This window comes from Mesoplodon bidens, assembly GCF_964165515.1.
Source record: "Mesoplodon bidens genome assembly, chromosome: X".
NCBI lineage: Eukaryota > Metazoa > Chordata > Mammalia > Artiodactyla > Ziphiidae > Mesoplodon > Mesoplodon bidens.
In genome coordinates this window covers 58,832,669-58,852,253 of record NC_138163.1, presented here as the reverse complement: position 1 = coordinate 58,852,253, position 19,585 = coordinate 58,832,669, and the positions used below count along the sequence as shown (strand labels likewise).

At 34.9% G+C, this 19,585-nt stretch overlaps 1 protein-coding gene across 1 annotated transcript in view; it reads left to right on the top strand.

The window, feature by feature from the left end:
• The window catches only part of DIAPH2 (diaphanous related formin 2), an 897,118-nt gene that overhangs the window by 220,182 nt on the left and 657,351 nt on the right, over positions 1 to 19,585 (top strand). Inside the window, exons 7-10 of the mRNA XM_081223297.1 lie at positions 10,406 to 10,480; positions 10,560 to 10,629; positions 13,169 to 13,305; positions 16,396 to 16,504. Of these exons, the coding sequence (XP_081079423.1) occupies positions 10,406 to 10,480; positions 10,560 to 10,629; positions 13,169 to 13,305; positions 16,396 to 16,504 (391 nt within the window). The remainder of the gene's footprint in view (positions 1 to 10,405; positions 10,481 to 10,559; positions 10,630 to 13,168; positions 13,306 to 16,395; positions 16,505 to 19,585) is intronic.

Sequence of the window (19,585 nt, the reverse complement as noted above, 5' to 3'; positions counted from 1 at the left end):
TTTTATTTATTGGTATATGGGAAGAAGAAAGAAAGTATATGTTTGTATATCCCTGATGTGTTTATTATCTAAAGTTTCCCTTGCTTCTTGATAGAATCCGTAATAAATAATTTAAAAAAATCCCTCACTGGTATTGCTTTCACATCTAAATATACACATTGATGATATTTGAATATAGTTTAACTTTTATCCAATATTCCTTCATGAAAGGAAAATAACCAAAAAACTTGTAACCACTAATTGGTGATATATTTGTTAATTGTTGATAATATAGTTGAATGGGAGGTATGTAAGGACTGAGGAATGATTGATTCCAATCATGGTTTTGCCATTAACAAGCTCTGTGATCTAAAACAAGTCAATAAAATTCTTTATTTTCTTCATCTGTAAAATGAAGGAGCCAATATGGAGTAACTTAGTTTAATTTCACAACCAGTAAAGCTACTCTTGTGAGTGCATATTCTTTCATAGAGGTTCGTTTATAAATGAAGATAAAACCTTGTTGTTAATTTAAGTTGTGTTTGTTTTGGTTTTTAACTGTTCCAATTGAAAAGAAAGTCCTTGCATTTTTGAAGGAGGTCAAAGTTACTTAAGCAGTTAAAGCATTATGTTTTCTTTAAAAAGCATTCATATGTTTTGAAAGACTTATCAAATATGTAACTTTAGGAGTAGCTATGTTTCTAGATTTTTCTGAAAGTGAGTGCAAGGCAGGTTGAATATAGTAGAAGGCTAATATTTCTTTCTTAGGGACTTTATACTGCATTGTAATCCTATAAAGGTTTTATCTGTATGTAATATACAGTTTATTATTATTGTTTTGTTGTCATTGCTTTAGATGATTTATATCACTGTGGAAGAGAAAAATAGTGACTTTTTTGGTTTAATTCGTGTTAGATAAGCCTTAACAATTTTCACGGTGTTTAATGTGGGGTTATTAAAGATTTTGACTGTTCATTGTTCAATGATTATGTTTTGAAAAAAATTATTAAATTTGGATGTATTAAGATGTTTAACTATATTTAAGAGTGCACATATGTACATACAGGTACACACATAATTTCCATAGTATCTTTCTCAGTTTTAGGGGAAGGGGCTTTTAAAATATTATATAAAGATAAACTAGAAAAGACCAGAAATTTACCATTACAGATCACATTCTGAGACAGTAAAACATTTGAACTTGCTGAGATTTTTTGACATCCACCATGAGGACCCAAAGAAATGGTTCCTTGTGGTTTGGTTGCAGTTATCCTGTGCTAAAAATATTCAGGAACATAAAATTTCTTTGATCTTTGTCTACATAGCTATCACACTCTATAATAAGTCTTTAATTATATGTTTTTGGAACTGCACCTGGTAGGTGAGAAGGACTGTTGCATTTCTGTTGTTCAGTCATCAAATAGCAATTATCTTTCAACTCTCCTTACCCCTGTTACCATGAAAGAGCATTCATTGACCTTCTCTGCTGCCCACCAGAACTAGTTAGTATAACATGCAGATTGGTGTAGGAAAAAAGGAAATGTGTGGCGGTACATGCTAATACATCTCTGTTTTCCTCCTTGCATTCAAAGAACTTCTTACCTTATTCACAATAGATAAACTTGGTGTCCGCTCTCTTTCATTTCCAGGGTTTATAAATTAGGAATGTGATTTCCTGGAGTAAGTTCATTTTAACAAAATTCCACTACTAAAAGAAATTGGACGTCCTGTGGAGTGTGTGATAGAATTTTAACTTTATTACTTAGCTTAGGAAAATAAACCAATACATTTTTCTTGTGGAAGTTAACATTTTATTATAAGTTTGACTGGTTATATCACTAAGAAGATGACTTAAGTATGCTAACATAATTATATTCACAATTTCAAACATATGAAGAAAATTTAAAATATGACTGGCTTTTGCTTGAATATTTGGAATGCTCTTTCTCCCTGCTTCCCCTCTATTTACTATAGATTAAAGACTCTATTTTTAATTTCATTCACATTTTTGGTACATTTTGTTTTCATCATTACATTAGGCTAAGACCATCTCTTATATTTTTTCTAAGAATACTTTTTAAAGGAGGGTGGAGAGGAAAATATTCTTTGTTCGATAGCCTTTTGGGCATTTTAACAGATTTGGACTTAAGCCATTACGACTATCTCCAAAGTATTGATAATTTTGAGAGCTTAAGAAATTGATTTTAATAAATAAGAAACTTTTATCCTTTGAGGGAGAATTTTACTTAAACTATTGCCTTCAGGAGATTTTTATATGTAACTCAGGCATTTACAATTTGTTGTGAGCAACTCTTAAAAAAATGTGTGAGTAGCATGAAACAGAGCAGGATTTTTCCAGTGAGACCTGATGGGGAGAATAAATGCAGCCAGGTAAAACCCTCTTAAGGAAAAAAAACAGAGGATATAGGGAAAGATGGAGTGTCTTCTTTGGTGTTTTCAAAGGAAATTGTAATCTGTTTCAATACTGAACTCAAAACCACTGAGAGCTGGAAAATTGACATATTCAGCCTTTTTATGAATCAGGTGAAATAAGTGGTCAGTGAATATCATGCTTCAAAGGGATTTGTACAAATATCTGGAAATGGTAGTGTTACAAATAATAGATATTCTAAATTGGTCAGAAATGGTTCATGTACTAATCTACCATGATGAATAGTTTCAAAGGACATTGAAATGCCCAAGGGTATTGTATTTACTTTCATGTAGACAAACCTGAGTGGATATATATATATTTTTTAATCTGGTTAAGACCAAGGCAGTCATAGCATATACAAATCCATGTTGTTTTCATTGTTAACATTTAACTTTTTCACGGATATATGTTATTGATAGTGGAATTATCTATGAAGTTGATTTGGCTGAACAAATTATCCTTTAAAAAGGTTGAAAATACTAGGTTTTTCTTGGCTACTGTTTGGAGATATTGATCTGTAGACTGAAGGTATGATACTGTTTGCATTGGGTTGTGCATTGGTTTTAATCACCCAGCACCCTTTTTCTTTCCATAAGGACGTATAACTAAGGTTTGGTTTTAATTTCACTGAAAACATTACATTGGCAACATTGGTATTAAAATGAAATGTTTCCCTGGTATTAAAATATGTAAACAGCATTTGCAATTATCTTTAAAGTCTCCTCAACCCTTTGAATTAGTTGTTTCGTGTCTTATAATTTTACCAATTTTCTCAATTGCCCCAAGAAACTCTGGACTATCCTTCATTTTATTTGATGTTCCAGTGATTTGGGTTGTAGTATGAGATTACACATGGGAATAGAACACCATTAGAGAGAAATAAAATTCTTTGTACAGAACACATAACCCTCTATACTAGCCTTTAGCACTGTACAAACAGTGATAAAGGGATGACATGACTAATATTGGACTTCGGCACATGAGACCAATTGCCTTTACTGCTTATGGGACTCAAGATAGAACTTCCTAATTTTAGCTTTAAGCCTTTTGAAAGAAAGACATGAATCTGGACAGTCTAATTATAAATGTGCATGTAGTCACTGCTTCCTGTTATGTCTGTATTGCATATAGTATACTGAACTCATCTGTCCACTAATCTGATTTTAAGTTATATTTACATGAACTGTAATTAAATAATTCAGAGTCTGAATGTACAACTTACAGATAAAAGATTGAAGTTTTTGGAAACTGTGAAGGATTTTCCTTTACATTTATGTGTGAGGGAGCAGAACATCATTTCCTCATAAAATAGGCACATTTATAGAGTTTTCCTCACTTTGTTTTGCCCTGGAGAGCTAGAGAGGGGAGAATCTTGCTTTCTCTTGGACTTAGGGTTCAACGAATCCTCTGATACTTTCATTAAATATAAGATTTTCTTTCCTTTGATCATGCCAATCAGTGTAAGTGGGCCCTTTAAAAATAATGACCTCAGAAGTTCTGAAAGCCTGGGGTAGATTTCTGTTTTAAAACCTTGATATATTTTGCTATCTTTCTGTCAGAATTATGTATGAACTATAAATAGACCTCTCTCTCTCCACATCCCCCTTCCCCCACCATCGTAACTTCTACCTCTATTTCAATGTGAATTGGCCAGCATTAATATAGTAATGAATATACACAAAGTTGAATAATAGCAATAAGTTAAAGAAAGCACATGATGTGATATGAGTGCCAAATATTTAAATTATGAAATCTTTTCCAAAAAATCAATCAGTAGAAGAAGTTTAGTGTCTCTTTAGATTCTTCTGCATATTTCATACAATTAAAATAATTTTCAATAAATGAATGGATTAAATGTTATTAAGTGTTAATATTTTTGAAAAGGAGTCTTTAATTTATGCCTAAAATCATACTGTATTATTTATTTATTTATTTAATTTTTTTGCGGTGTGCGGGCCTCTCACTGTTGTGGCCTCTCCCGTTGCGAAGCACAGGCTCCGGGCGCGCAGGCTCAGCGGCCACGGCTCACGGTCCCAGCCGCTCCGCGGCATGTGGGATCTTCCCGAACCAGGGCACGAACCCGTGTCCCCTGCATCGGCAGGCGGACTCTCAACCACTGCGCCACCAGGGAAGCCCCATACTGTATTTTGGACAAGAAGATTTAAAGAGCATTCAAGATTTTGATTTTTAATACTTTCAGAAATATCTTAATACAAGTTCACTGTGCACGATTTCATTTAATAGTCACAAAGGCCTTCTGGGGTACAGGTACTATTCTCATCCCTATTTTAAAGCTTAGAGGTTTTAAGTAATTGATCAAAAATAACACAGCTAGAATATGACAGAGATGGGATTGGAACCTAAATCTATCTTCTTCTAAAGCTTATGCACTTAACCATGTCACTCTGTGATCTCACAGAGATATTCCATTGATGAATGGAGGCTTATTTTTCTGACCTTTGAGTAAACTTGGGAAAAGATCTCTAATTTTTAACTTCTTGAGCAATATAGGGGTGTTGGACTGCCTTATAGATAGCCACACCTTTTATACCTAAGGTCAGAAAATACTGTCTCATTTTGGGTCAGTCCTCTTCTTCCCTAGAAAATTTTCCTGGCTTCTTCTTCAGTGTTCAGTTCTAATCTTGGACTCTTGCTCACTCATATGTTAACTGTCCTCACTTATCTTTCTATTGTTTTTGTTTGGGTGGTTCATTTGTTCCACCTGGTCCCTGTCAAGTCATGGTTACAAATATCACCATGTATTTGTAGCATGTGAAGACAACTCTTTAACGTAGGTAACTTGATAACATAAAATCACCAATATGTTAATACCAAGAAATGAGATTATGGAATCACCAATATGTTAATACCAAGAAATGAGATTACGGGCTATAGCCCATCTTAAAAAAAAAAAAAAAGTATAAGCTACATCTGGCTCTGTTCTTTCCAATAAGCTGCCATACCTAAATTTGATTGGAAGTTTTAGTTGGAGTCACCAGATATCTTTCTTTAACAGTATTTGGTAGATTTCTTATGAAGCTTAGGACTTTGAAAGACAAGAAAAACGTGGGTTGAAAAGTACCTATCACACCTAAATGAATGAAGTAAGCTGTTAAATAATACAAAACATGTAATTCTGTGTCTAGACATAGATATGTAGGTTTAAGCCCAATATAGTTCTGGAACAACCACTAATTCTTCTTCAATGAGTTATTGTTGGAGCCATGAGCCAGATGTTACAGGAAACTATGTACTGGTCCTGTTAGTAATTTCTAATGGTATGATTGAAATAAACATGGGCTTTGGAGTCAGACCTAGGTGTGTGGGTGTGAGTCCTAGAAGTGATACTTGTTGAATGATGTTTTGCAAGTTACTTAGCCACTTTGCTTCTCAGTTTCTTTATGTGAAAACACTTTTGGGAATGGCTAAAGTCAAAAAGATTGACAATATGAAGTGTTTGAAGGATCTGGAGCAATTAGAGCTGTTACACTTTGCTGAAGGAGTCCCAAATGGTATAGCCACTTTGGAAAGCAGTTTTTAAAAATTTAAACATGCACTTATAATAAGACCCAGTAATTCTACCCCTAGTTATTTTCCGAAGAGAAATGAAAATATATGCTTACACAAGTACTTACATGTGAATGTTTATAGCAGCTCTATTCATAATCATCAAAACCTGGAAACAACCCAGATATTCATCAACTGATGAATGGATAAACAAATTGTGTTATATCCATACGATAAAAAGGAATGGACTACTGATACATGCAATAACATAGTTGCATATCATAATATTTATGTTAAATGAAAGGAACCAGACACTGAAAGCTGTATACAGCATGATTCCATTTCTAATGACATTCTGGAAAAAGCAAAACTATAGGGACACAAACCAGGTAAGTGGTTGCCAGGCAACTGGGAGTAAGGAAAAGGGATTGACTATAGAAGGGGAATGAGGGAATATTTTGGTGTGGTGGAAATGTTCCAAATCTTGCTTGTGTTAGAGGTTGCATGACTATATTTTGTCAAAATGATGAATTTTACTGTATGTAAATCATATCCCAATAAAAAGAAAGGGAAAAAAAACTTGTGTTCAGAGTGGTTATGGAAATTATAAGAGATCATCTTCCTTGCCCATTTTTTTCTGCTGCTTGGTTCTTCATTTCCTCTGTTGCTTCTGTGTCTCATAACTTTGGGGTCCATGATAAATTGCAATTTCTTATTTCAAAGCTGAGATACTACAGAAAATTGATGGCTTTATCTTTTTCTGCAATCTGAGTCAGATTTTAAACGGAGTGATCAACTGTATTTTTATACTTCTAGATATTCCAGTTAGTACTGCATAACTCAGAGCTGGAATTGGCAGACTCTGTAAAATATACCAAATATACTTGCTTTGACTGGATTCCTCATCTCTGTTCTGTGGCAGTGGGAGTGTACATTATGGTTGGGAGGGTATTTAGAGCAATCTTGAATTTTGAACCTGGGGTCCTGCTTGAGAAAGGCTTCCTCCACTTCTCAGCAAACCATTGTTCTATGCCAGGGGTTCTCAAACTTGAGTGAACATCAGAATCACCTGGAGGAGTAATTAAAACACATTTCTGGGCTGCACCCACAGAGTTACTGAGTCAGTAGGCCTGGGGTGGGACCCAAGAATTTTGTATTTCTAACAAATTTCCAAATGCTGTTGATGCCCCTGGTTTGGGGCACACACCTTGAGAACCACCGATTTATACTTACTCTGGTGTTGCAGTATCAAAATTCCTACCTACATACAGTAGCCAACATTTTGTTTATAAACCACTTAATCATTTCATGGCCACTTTTGTATTGGGTAAAACCTAAATATATGTATATTTATGTATAGACTTTCTCTCTATATATATACATATATATGTATATATAGAGAGACAGACAGACAGTGAGCATTTGGCTAGAGGCTACAGAGTATTTGATGCTTAAAGACAGAGAAATGGCAAGACAAAGGAAAAAAAGGTATGTCTAGCTGTACCCCTTCCTCTTCACCTCTTGAGTGTCATCCTACTATATCGTAATTATTTTATTCCCCTAGCTACAGGCTCCTTTTGTACTCCCATTCTCTCTACTTTAAAAGCTCTGAGGACTCTTACCAGTCCTCCTCTGCGCATTGCCCTAACATATTCTCAGTTAAGACTTTTCACTGCCTACTTTGTAATAAATAGGCCCAGCCTCCTCACACTTAGGTTTCATGATTGTATCCAATTTTTTTTTTTCAGACCGATAATAATTTTCACTGAATGAAACCAAAGTACCATCAGCTGCCCAAATTGAAACAGCCTGGGATGTGTGGGTGACTGATTTCAAGTGGACAAATAGAAATCATGGTCTTGTATCAAATACTTCCCTAGACCAAGAAGCAAATAATCCTAATAACTTTAATAGCACTAGGTATAAAAAGAAACGGGTAGATTTAGAATCTTTAAAGAATTTGTGAGTGTTAAATTTAAGGTAGATTATTTCATCTTTCCAGATGCCAAAGCAGATACTGAGGGCTGTATATATAAATTTGTTCAGAATTTCTGTTATTTTAAGGTTGCTGTAGGGTATTTTCTGCTGTTAGGATATCTGCTGATTTCTCTCTGTGATAGATTAAATACAGTATTTTATGTTTAGAGAGCTGATGTCCTTTTCTCCTTCTCCCACCACCCCACTGATTATCGAGTCTTTAGAGAAAATAGCTCATTGTACTGGTTGATTACATGCCTCAATTGAATAGTAGCTTGCTGCCAATTATCATTACAATGCCATATTGATTTTTTCTCATTTCTGCTGTGGAAATTAAAGCAGAATTTGTTTAAAATGAATTTCCATATATATTGTGGATGTGATTGGTTCCGAATATTTGAGCTATTTTTAAAATGTATTTTCTTCAGTGATCTGTTATTTTTACTGATAGTCTCTTAGAAATTTAGGTATCTTCTTTGTCGATAAGCTTTACCTTAGGTAGATATGAAATGTGATTTAAAAACTGTGGAATTGAACTATAATCATGTTTAAATATGTAGAGTATACATTTTAATTATTGCTTCACAGGCATCCTGCTGTATGTTAATTTACATTTGTAAAGTTCTTGGGCAATATGATTCTGCTGATTCTCTTAACCACACAAGTCAGTAAATTTAATTAAATTTTAATTAGAAAATATTTAGTGTTGACTATATGTAATCCATTCTGCTAAGCATTATGGGAGGCAGAAAGATGAGTGAGATCATATAACAGTCTTCAGAGAATTTATAATCCAGAAAGGTGGATAAAGACACTTGTGGTATGAATCATAATGTCAAGTAGTAAGAGATGCACAGGCATTTGAATGCATGGGCATTCAAAGGGAAAATAATGCATTTGGATGGAGGACTTACAGGAAAAAAAACATTAATGGAGGAATTGACAGTCAAGTTGAGCCTTGATGGGTTGGGAGAGATGGAGTTGGAGTTACCTTCTGGGAAGAAAGAATGAAAGATGAGGTCAAGCAGGGAAATGCAGGGGAGACTCCAGGAAAGAGAATATGTCTGATTTTTATTGGAACATGTGGTCTAAGGCCTGAGGCTAGAAAGGTAGGTTGAGGCTTGATCAGAATCAGGACTTGAAATGTGTTAAATAGTCCAGAGAAAATTTTTGGACAGAAGACTGTGGTAATCTGGCATTTTATAAAATGAATAAAAGAAAAGAATGATGCTGCAGAGACCCTAGTTGGGAGGCTTCTGCCATATTAAAGGAAAGGTAACTAGGGCTAAATTAGAACGGTAGACAATGAAATGGGGTCATTCTAGAAGTAGAGTAGTAGTAGAGTAGGGTCATGACAATAAGTCAAATCAAGTTCTCCGTGATCAGTCTTCAAGTCTTTTGTCACACATGGGACTTCATCTCCTGCAATTCTTGCTTCTAAGCCTGCTTGTTCAGCTGTGACCACACAGGTCTCCTCACAGATCCTGGAACATTCCAAGCACACTAGCTACCACCTCAGCACCCTGTTTGCTTTTATTCCCTCTATTAGGAAAGTCCTTATTTCCTTCAAGGCTCTGCTCAAATATCACCTTATCAAATAATCTTTCTCTGACTACACATTAAAAAATAACATCCTGGGGCTTCCCTGGTGGCGCAGTGGTTGAGAGTCCGCCTGCCGATGCAGGGGACACGGGTTCGTGCCCCTATCCCGGAAGATCCCACATGCCACGGAGCGGCTGGGCCCGCGAGCCATGGCCGCGGAGCCTGTGTGTCCGGAGCCTGTGCTCCGCAACGGGAGAGGCCACAGCAGTGAGAGGCCCGCGTACAGCAAAAAAAAAAAAAATAAAAAATAACATCCTGGCTCTCCTTATTCCATTTGCCAAGGTTTATTTCTCTTCATAGTACCAAAGCATTGACATTTTATTCTATAGTTATTTATTTATCTTCTGTCTCCCTTTTAGTAGATGGTAAGCTGCATGAGGGTAGGGGCTTAGTTTGTTGCCAGTTATATCTCTGTCACCTAGAACATGCCTGGTACTTAGTGGGAACTCAATAAATATTTGTTAAATGAATGAACAGAATAAATGCAAAGGTGAAAGAGGTGGCGGATCAAGAAATTATGCCAGTATTTAAAGTCTGAAGGATGCAAGGGATAGTAGTATTATTATCAGAATATGGAAGAGGGGAAGAGGAGTTGATTTAGGAGAACAGAGACATAGGAGAAGAGAAATTTGGCTTTGTAAATTCAGGCTTAATTATTCGACACAGGTGAAACAACCAAGGCAGTGCTGTAGAATGGGCAATCTAAAATGTGAAGAGAAGTCTGGGATTGAGGTAAAGATCTCTGAGTCATCCCCACAGAGTCAATACTCAAAGCAATGGGAGTGGAAAAAAGAAGGACAAGCAATATAAAGACAGTATTAACAGATCTGAAAATCAAAATTTAATTTGGGATATTTAATGTTTTAATTATATAAACTTATACTTTTTTTCTTGTTTATTTAACAGCTGGGTTAACAATTTTGGCCATGAAGGTCTTGGACTCTTGTTGGATGTGCTGGAAAAGCTTCTGGACAAGAAACAGTAAGAATAAACATGAAAAAAAATCACCACGGGGGACATTTTTAAGCACAACATAATATGTTTTTTTCCTTTTATTCAGGCAAGAAAATATTGACAAGAAGAATCAGTATAAACTTATTCAGTGCCTCAAAGCATTTATGAACAATAAGGTAAGTAGTATTTATTTCTGCCTCTGTCGCAAAAGGTGAGAACTTGCCCGACAGACACTATGAAACAGGCAAAATAGTGGATGCTTACTCAGTTTTCAAAAGGGTCTTTATAATGCAAATCATCATGAGTTTCATTTAAATATTATTTAAAATATACTTTGCTTCACAAAATATTTATTGGCAGGTTTTTGCAATCATGCAAACCTACAAGTCTTGTTCCCAAATCAGATAATACTCTTTTTTTTGCATGGTAGTAGGAAAATTTAAATGGGATAGGTTGAATACCATTTCCTTACAGAGAGTTTTTATTCTAATGTAAAGGACAATTCAAAGCTATGATTTGATTTTTTTTTTTTTGCTGAGAACATTATAAGGTTAAGATTTTTCTTTCTTTTTATGTTCAATTAATGTCAGTGAGTTAACATACATAAAAGACATTTCTGGCACATACCAGGTTTTCTTTTTGTACCTGTGTGATACCAGTTGCATTATGAGGGGCTCTAGGAATGCCAGACAAGGGTTTTTCTTCTAAAGGTAGCCTTTGCTCAGGTTATGAAGTTAAAGTCATTTTTTCTATAAACTTGTTTTGTTACTATCTTAGACATGATTTGTGCTATATTCCTATAGGTAAAATACCACTGACTAATTCACTAATTGAATAATTCCCTTTATATGGTGTTTTAATAATCTAAAAATATTTATTAAAAATAACTAATTATAACAATAACCCAAAACTTGCCAGAAGTGAAATATAGCTATTAATAGCCAATGCAGTAAGATTATCTACTTAAGTAATCTGCAATCTTTCTTAAGTGTGTGGGATTATATATAAGTGTGTGTATATTATACACACATGTATCAGCATTTTTTGGCATGTGGAACAGATGGATGCTTGCCAATTGACATGAGTCTCCCATATAGAATATACTAATTGTGCTGTTCTTGGAAGTTTCTTCCAGAAAGATTTCCATCAGTACTAGTACAGAATTTCTGAACTTCTGAGCTCTTAGTCTTTGGTGACAAAGTTATGCAGAATCTGATACCTCAAGATGAATTTCTTTTTTCAATTGAGGGAAACAAAGAAATAAAGGAAAAACAACACAGTACTAGAAATCAGGAAATATAGTCCATGATTTGGACTATACAATGCATGTAATAATAGGATCATAAAAAGCAACCCATTGTCCCTTAACTTCCATTGCTGTAATATTGCTCTGATGTTTAGATTGATGGTTTTCCATCATTTCTCATATCTTCATTTTTATTTTGAGTATATCCCAACACATTACAAACTACTTTTAATAATAAAATGGAAATTTGAAAAATTAAATGATTTCACTCTCAGTCTAACTGATTTTTAAAGTTACTTTAAGTTTGGTAATTGCATGGTAACCATCTCTCTCAGTTTTACACATCACTTATTTTCCTTACTATTTATTATTTACCAGCTACCTTTATACTTACGTAGTCCTTCTATTTTTCTTTGCTTCTTTTTAATCTCATCTCTTCCACTTCCTTTTTTTGTCTTGTCTCTGTAAATTTCCTTATTTATTATGACCTTGAGTAAAGTCATATTTAAGAGCTTTAGCTATGTTTTTTTAGCCCTGAATTCTTTTAGAAGATAAATTAGGAACCATGAAAATATTCAAATGTGTGGTGTTTAACTAAAGGATAGTTTGAAATGGCAATTTTGCTCCAATGAAATGTTGTCGGATTTCACTGTTAAACTGTAAAAAGAAGCAAACATATTTCATAAGAAATCTGAGAAATACTTTGTGGGACAAAGATCAAAGAAAATATTACATTCCTCATGTAGTGAAAACCTGAGTTTTGGGCTTTCTTCAACATTTTTTTACCTAGTCATTCTTATGATGCACATTTGCATGCATATATTCAAGCCTAGAAAATAAATGAAAATGGTGTCTGGCTTCTCTGCCTAGTTGACTGTGACACTTAGTAAAACTCAGGCTCCATTTCTTTCTGTTCATAACTTTTGTAATGCAGCACAACTGCTTGAAAGAGGGAGGCTAAGAGAGAGAAGGTACAGGAAAATCCATACAGAGGTCTACTGCTTCTTTAACTGGCATGTAGTATACAAAAGAGCTTTTCAACGTTTTACCCTTTTTGTTCAACTTAGTTTTCCATACAAACATACTGGAGAATTTAACCATGAGTTCCAGACATCTCCAGGGAGACCCAGTGACATAAGTAGAACTGCTTTAGAAAATCATATCAGTATGTGCTTTACATATTCTTCTTTGTTGAGAAGATATTGATTGTTCCCATATTTCTTCCAAATTTTTATGGAAGTTTTAGGCAGGCTAATGGAGATCATATCTGACCAAAGGACCAAAACTCCAAGATGCAGTCATTTCAAATAGAAAACAAACAACTGCATTTGAAGAACATTCATCTAATTAAGTAGAACCTCACTGTGGAGGTATTGGTTTTTAGAAAACATTGTTTAGTTGCTTTTTAAATTAAAGATGTGTTCGAAAAACATTTTGAATGAAAGTTGATTTTTAAAATTTTTTTTCAGTTTGGATTGCAAAGGATTCTAGGGGATGAAAGAAGCCTTTTACTGTTGGCAAGAGCAGTTGACCCCAAACAACCCAACATGATGACTGAAATAGTAAAAATACTTTCTGCTATTTGTATTGTTGGAGAAGAGAACATGTACGTATTGCTCTATTATTATATTAACTGCATAGAAAATGACACTTGAGAAATGAACAAGTCCTACTTTTGTGCTGTTTCTTTTGATAACTTGCATGAAAATAGTATTAAATTTTAGAAAAAAAAATACTGGTATTTTTACCTTATCTATTTGGATATTAGCTTTTTTTCATTCTTTGAAAAATAGGTTTAAAAAATAGAATCCTAATGGGGGGTTCTTCAAAGTTGGATATTCAAAGTGAATGAATAGAATTTTGTCTAGTTGAAGGTTAAGCAATTATTAGAAAAGTGGGAAAAGGTCAGTTAAAGAGTAATTTTGGCTAAGCACACACACAGGCACACACATATACATACCCTACACAACATACACCCTCACACATGCACATCACAAAATTTGACTTCCTTTACTGAATTAACTAGATGCTTTATTTTGTACTATAATTTTATTTTATTTTTTTAACATCTTTATTGGAGTATAATTGCTTTACAATGTTCTGTTAGTTTCTGCTGTATAACAAAGTGAATCAGCCATACATATACATATATCCCCATATCTCCTCCCTCTTGTGTCTCCCTCCCACCCTCCTTATCCCACCCCTCTAGGTGGTCACAAAGCACCGAGCTGATCTCCCTGTGCTATGTGGCTGCTTCCCACTAGCTATCTATTTTACATTTCATAGTATATATTAGTCCCTGCCACTCTCTCACTTCGTCCCAGCTTACCCTTCCCCTCCCCGTGTCCTCAAGTCCATTCTCTATGTCTGCATCTTTATTCCTGTCCTGCCCCTAGGTTCTTCAGAACCAATTTTTTTTTTTTTAGATTCCATATGTATGTGTTAGCATACAGTATTTGATTTTCTCTTTCTGTCTTACTTCACTCTGTATGACAGACTCTAGGTCCATCCACCTCAGTACAAATAACTCATTTTCATTTCTTTTTATGGCGGAGTAATATTCCATTGTATATATGTGCCACATCTTCTTTATACATTCATCTGTCAACGGACACTTAGGTTGCTTCCATGTCCTGGCTATTGTAAATAGTTCTGCAGTGAACATTGTGGTACATGACTCTTTTTGAATTATGGTTTTCTCAGGGTATATGCCCAGTAGTGGGATTGCTGGTTCATATGGTAGTTCTATTTTTAGTTTTTTAAGGAATCCCCATACTGTTCTCCATAGTGGCTGTATCAATTTACATCCCCACCAACAGTGCAAGAGGATTCCCTTTTCTCCACACCCTCTCCAGCATTTATTGTTTCTAGATTTTTTTTTTTTTTTTTTTTCTTTTTGCGGTATGCGGGCCTCTCACTGTTGTGGCCTCTCCCGTTGTGGAGCACAGGCTCCGGATGCGCAGGCCCAGCGGCCATGGCTCACGGGCCCAGCCGCTCCGCGGCATATGGGATTCTTCCAGACCGGGGCACGAACCCGTATCCCCTGCATCGGCAGGCGGATTCTCAACCACTGCGCCACCAGGGAGGCCCTGTTTCTAGATTTTTTGATGATGGCCATTCTGACTGGTGTGAGGTGATACCTCATTGTAGTTTTGATTTGCATTTCTCTAATGATTAGTGATGTTGAGCATCCTTTCTGCCTATGGTAAGTGAAAAGATGAAGCAATATTAATGGAATGAAATTAACTGGTTGGAAAGAACAAAAGGCTGTTGGTAACTACTCAGAGTGCACATAAGTGCCAATTTCAGCAAGTTGTTGCTGACTATGCATTAGATCATTTCTTCTTATGGAAATAATATTGAGTTAGAAGCAAAATTACAGATTTGATATCCAGTTGGTAAGAAACCATTGTGATAAAGATTGTAATACCTTCTATGGACATGAACTAAAATATTTCTTCTGAACACTCTGTGTGGCAGTAATCATTTCAGTTTGAATTAGAATGGGGCAGGCAAAGATTTAAGATTCTTCTAATATCTTGACTTCTCATACCTCTTGGAATAAAATGAGATGTTGCTTAGTGCTGGTTCATCCTTTGAAACCAAAAAACAAACACTGAACAAAAATATTATCACACAACATTAAGTCTTATCTCAGTGAGAACAAACTGAGCATGAGATAGCTTATGCAGATAGGCTTCCTTCTGTAGGTTTTATAGAAAAATCAGTTTATACACAAGTAAGAAATATTTTTCTAGTCTGTTAGGTTTTCAGTACTTAATTCATATAATGCACCCTACCCTGGTATATTTTATGAGTTAATTATAATTTCAGATATAGTTTGATAATAGTTGTATACTACATAGAGGTTAATTTGACTCAGACACTGTACAGAGATAGTTTCCAATATTTTTGTTCAGGTGAATAAGTTTCTTGTGCTCGGTAATTATAGATGCTTCTCTAATTTACTGTGCTTTCTCTTTTAGGTTTTTTTCCTTGTTCCATTTTCAAAGAATCCTGGGGTTTTTTTTAAGTTCTTTAAAAAATATTTACGGGCTTCCCTGGTGGCGCAGTGGTTGAGGGTCTGCCTGCCGATGCAAGGGACATGGGTTCATGTCCCGGTCCGGGAAGATCCCACATGCCGCGGAGTGGCTGGGCCCATGAGCCATGGCCAATGGGCCTGCGCGTCCGGAGCTGTGCTCCGCGGCGGGAGGGGCCACAGCAGTGAGAGGCCCGCATACTGCAAAAAAAAAAAAAAAAAAAAAAATATTTACGCTTTTCAGCACTTTATTATAAAATTGCAGTCCATTTACACTTGAATAAACTTTGAATAATTGTAAATGCCATATCATGTTTAAGTGACATTAATATCTATGTTAACACATGAAATATCAAAACCTGAAACTTAAAATTTTAATGTTTATCAATTAAGTTTTTTTTTTTAAATGTCACCCAGAAAAATTATTTTCCTCAAGACTTTCAAATCGAATTTTCATTTTGGTGCCCTAAAGTTATTTAACTCTATCAACATTTGACTTGTAGAAATATGTGGACAAGAACACAAATCTTAAATTGTAGTGGTCTATGTGAAAACATCAAGCACCAGGAAGAAAACAGGGAAGACTGTATAAGGGATAACCCATATTCATATAGTATGTGTAAGATGTATTTCTCATTTCTATTTTTTTTTCTATAGTCTAGATAAACTTTTAGGGGCTATAACTACAGCAGCAGAACGAAATAACAGAGAACGATTTTCACCAATTGTGGAAGGATTAGAAAACCATGAAGCTTTGCAATTACAGGTGAGTTAGCTTCCGGGGTTATATTTAGAGTATTGGTTTTGTATGACACCAACTCCATTTTAGCTAGCATTTAAATAGAAGGGAACATAAAAATGAAATTCTTCCTTTTGCTTGGTCATTCATAGAAGCTAAGGTTTTGTCTGTGAAAATGACAATTTGTTTAAAATTAGGAAAAGTACTTTGAATTATTATAAATATGATCATGATTATCATAAATATTTGGGTAGAAATTTAGTAATTATTGTAATAAGCCATGGAAATTAAATCCTTAGCAATAATCAGGGCAGGAGGGCAAATAGTTCAGCCAGTGCCATTATCCTGAGGGTTAATGAAGTCTGTGTGGGCTCGTTGTAGAAATTTAAGAATACTAAACAAATCTCTTTTTTTGTGCCATTCACCCAGCATTCAGAAGTGTCACTGCCCAGAATAGGGAGGATTGAATTGCAACACTTAGGTCATGGTCTGTCTCATAGCCCTGTGTAGACCCAGCCTACATTTCTTCTTTAGAAAATGACAAAATTTGCTATCTTTTCTTAGATGGTTTCAGGAAATGAGCCATTTTGTGAAAGATAACATTGTTCTTTAGTGATGAGAACTCTTATTTATTGACCGTACTTATCGTGTGAGATCCTGGACTAAACATTTGAATTTACATATACTATCTAGTTTAATTCTCACAATTCGGCTATGTAGGTACTATTATTATCTCCATTTTGCTTATGAGACAAATAGGCTGAGATTAAATAACTTGTCTAAGGTGCCACAGCTTGTAAGTGGGACAGTCAAATTCGCTGCCAGGTTTGTTAGTCTGTGGTGCCCATCTCTTTCTTTTAGACAGTGTTTAGCATTTAATGTACCATGGGAAACACTTTCTGAAATATTTTTTAAACCCTTGTAGTGTCATTCAACAAAGAGAACATGGGTCCACGTTTATTTTATGAAATTACTTAGTAGTGAGTGTTTAAATATTAAAATTTCTTATCTGATATAAAAACAAAGAGTTTCTTTTCCCCTTTTTAATTTTATTGCTAAGTGTAGTTACCTGTTTTCACCAGAGTTTCAAACTATAGTAGGTAGATAATTTGGCTTGTCCAAAGAAAATACCGTAGTGTTACAAAACTATAATCCCTTTCCAAATACTTGAAGAAATTTGTTAATTGTTACTTCTACTCCAGCTATGATGAGCATTTCAGATAGACTTTTATGGTGTGCCTTTTATGGCCAGTGTACTACATTTTTTAATGCTTGGGGGATTTCCTTTCAGTGCTTTCCTTTTTTAAATATACTTCTTATTATACAATTTATTTCAATAAAATTTAACATATCTACTGAAAGGTTTGGAAACTGTCTTTTTTAAGATGACTTCTTGAAATCTTTATTCTTGTTCCTGTGCTTGGGCTTACCTAACTAAATCTCATTGACTTTCAGCTCTATGTAGGAGTTTGTACTTGTCTTGCAAAGTTTGCTTAGGAGGAATTAAGTGTTTTATCTATATTCAAAGTTTTCATTCCTCACTCAGATCACTCACTCACTCAAAATCACACAGCTGTTGAGAGGTAGAGCTATGATTTGAAGCCAGGTCTACGTGATGCCAACATTTGTATACTGTATTGTCTGACCTTTAAATGACACCCCTGCAATAGAATAGTTCAGCCCACACAATGAGGTGGGAATGACATTTTCTAGCCTTCACAAAGCTGGACTGAATGGAATGATAAAAGTGTCAAGTTTTTAACAAGTAACATGGAAGAATCATAGACGTCTTGCTAGGTATTCAAGAAATTGTTGAATACTGATTATAAATGCAAACATATGCAAATCACAATTTGAAATTTCCTATTTTTATGAGGTACGAAAGTTAGTGATTTGTTATATACAAAGCCTGGTACTCTCAGAAGAATTGTGAAGTGGGTCTGTGTATTTGGATTATTTCACGTGGATGAAAAAAATATCTAAAAGTTCAAAACTATATTCAGAATACAGAATGAAAAACAAAAGTTTAAAATCTGTTGTTTAAAGAATGAAATGAGTGCTGTATTTTAACAAAATTACTTTTCTATTTCTGTAGTATCCTGAGACTTCTCAAAAGGTTATTACAGTCTCAGGAAGTAATTCTGTTAAAATACAGGACTAATTATATTTTTAAATAATAACTACATACCTCCCACCCCCACCCCCCTGCTTTTTGGATTCCAAAAGAGGTTATTAAGTTCTCACAGAGGTTTTCTAGCTCATATTTAAAGTGAAATTTTGTACCTGTGATAGGAGTTTTATTATCTTCAGTAGTTCAAGAAATAGACAATAAATCATATATCTTCATATGTTCTCTGTTCATTGACTTTCCTTCAGCTGAGTAGCCTTCTCAAGTCTCCCCCATACTACAGTGCCTTCTTTTGATCCTACTTATCCTTCGAAGTAGCTTCTCATCTTATTTTTTTCATTTTATAGTCTAAGTCTCTAAAAGAATCATCCACACTTGTTTTCTCTGTTTCCTAAATTACCTTTCACAACTCAACTTTTTCACAGTTCTTCAAAAGGTTGAATCTTTGAATTTCAAAGTCCAGTGGCTTCTTTCCAATCCTGATTGCTTGGCTCTATTGGTCACTCCCTCCTTGAAAATTTTCCTGCCTTTGGCTTTCTAGGCACCGTCCTCTCCTTGCTCGCTGACTACCTCTAACTGTTCTTTCTCTATCTTCTTCGTGTGTTTCTTCTTATTTCTTGGCTATTTTATTCTTTATGTTCTTTTCTTGGTCCTATTCTGTCATCATTTTTGTTTATACATACATATGGATACACATATACACACGTATATAAGCTCATATACATATACATGTATATGTATTGATACACACATATGTGAATGCTCTCAATTGCTTCTCTAGCTTTAACGTCCAACTGTGTTCTAGTGACTCCCCAGGTTTTAAGTCTGGCTCATATCGGTATTCAATCCTACCTGTCCAAATAACTAACTGCATGTTTTAGAAGCATCATAAAAATTCAAAATTAAATATAGCATTTATAAGCCATGTGCCAATGTTCTAAATACTTTAATATGTTACGTCTTTTTTTTTGTGGTATGCG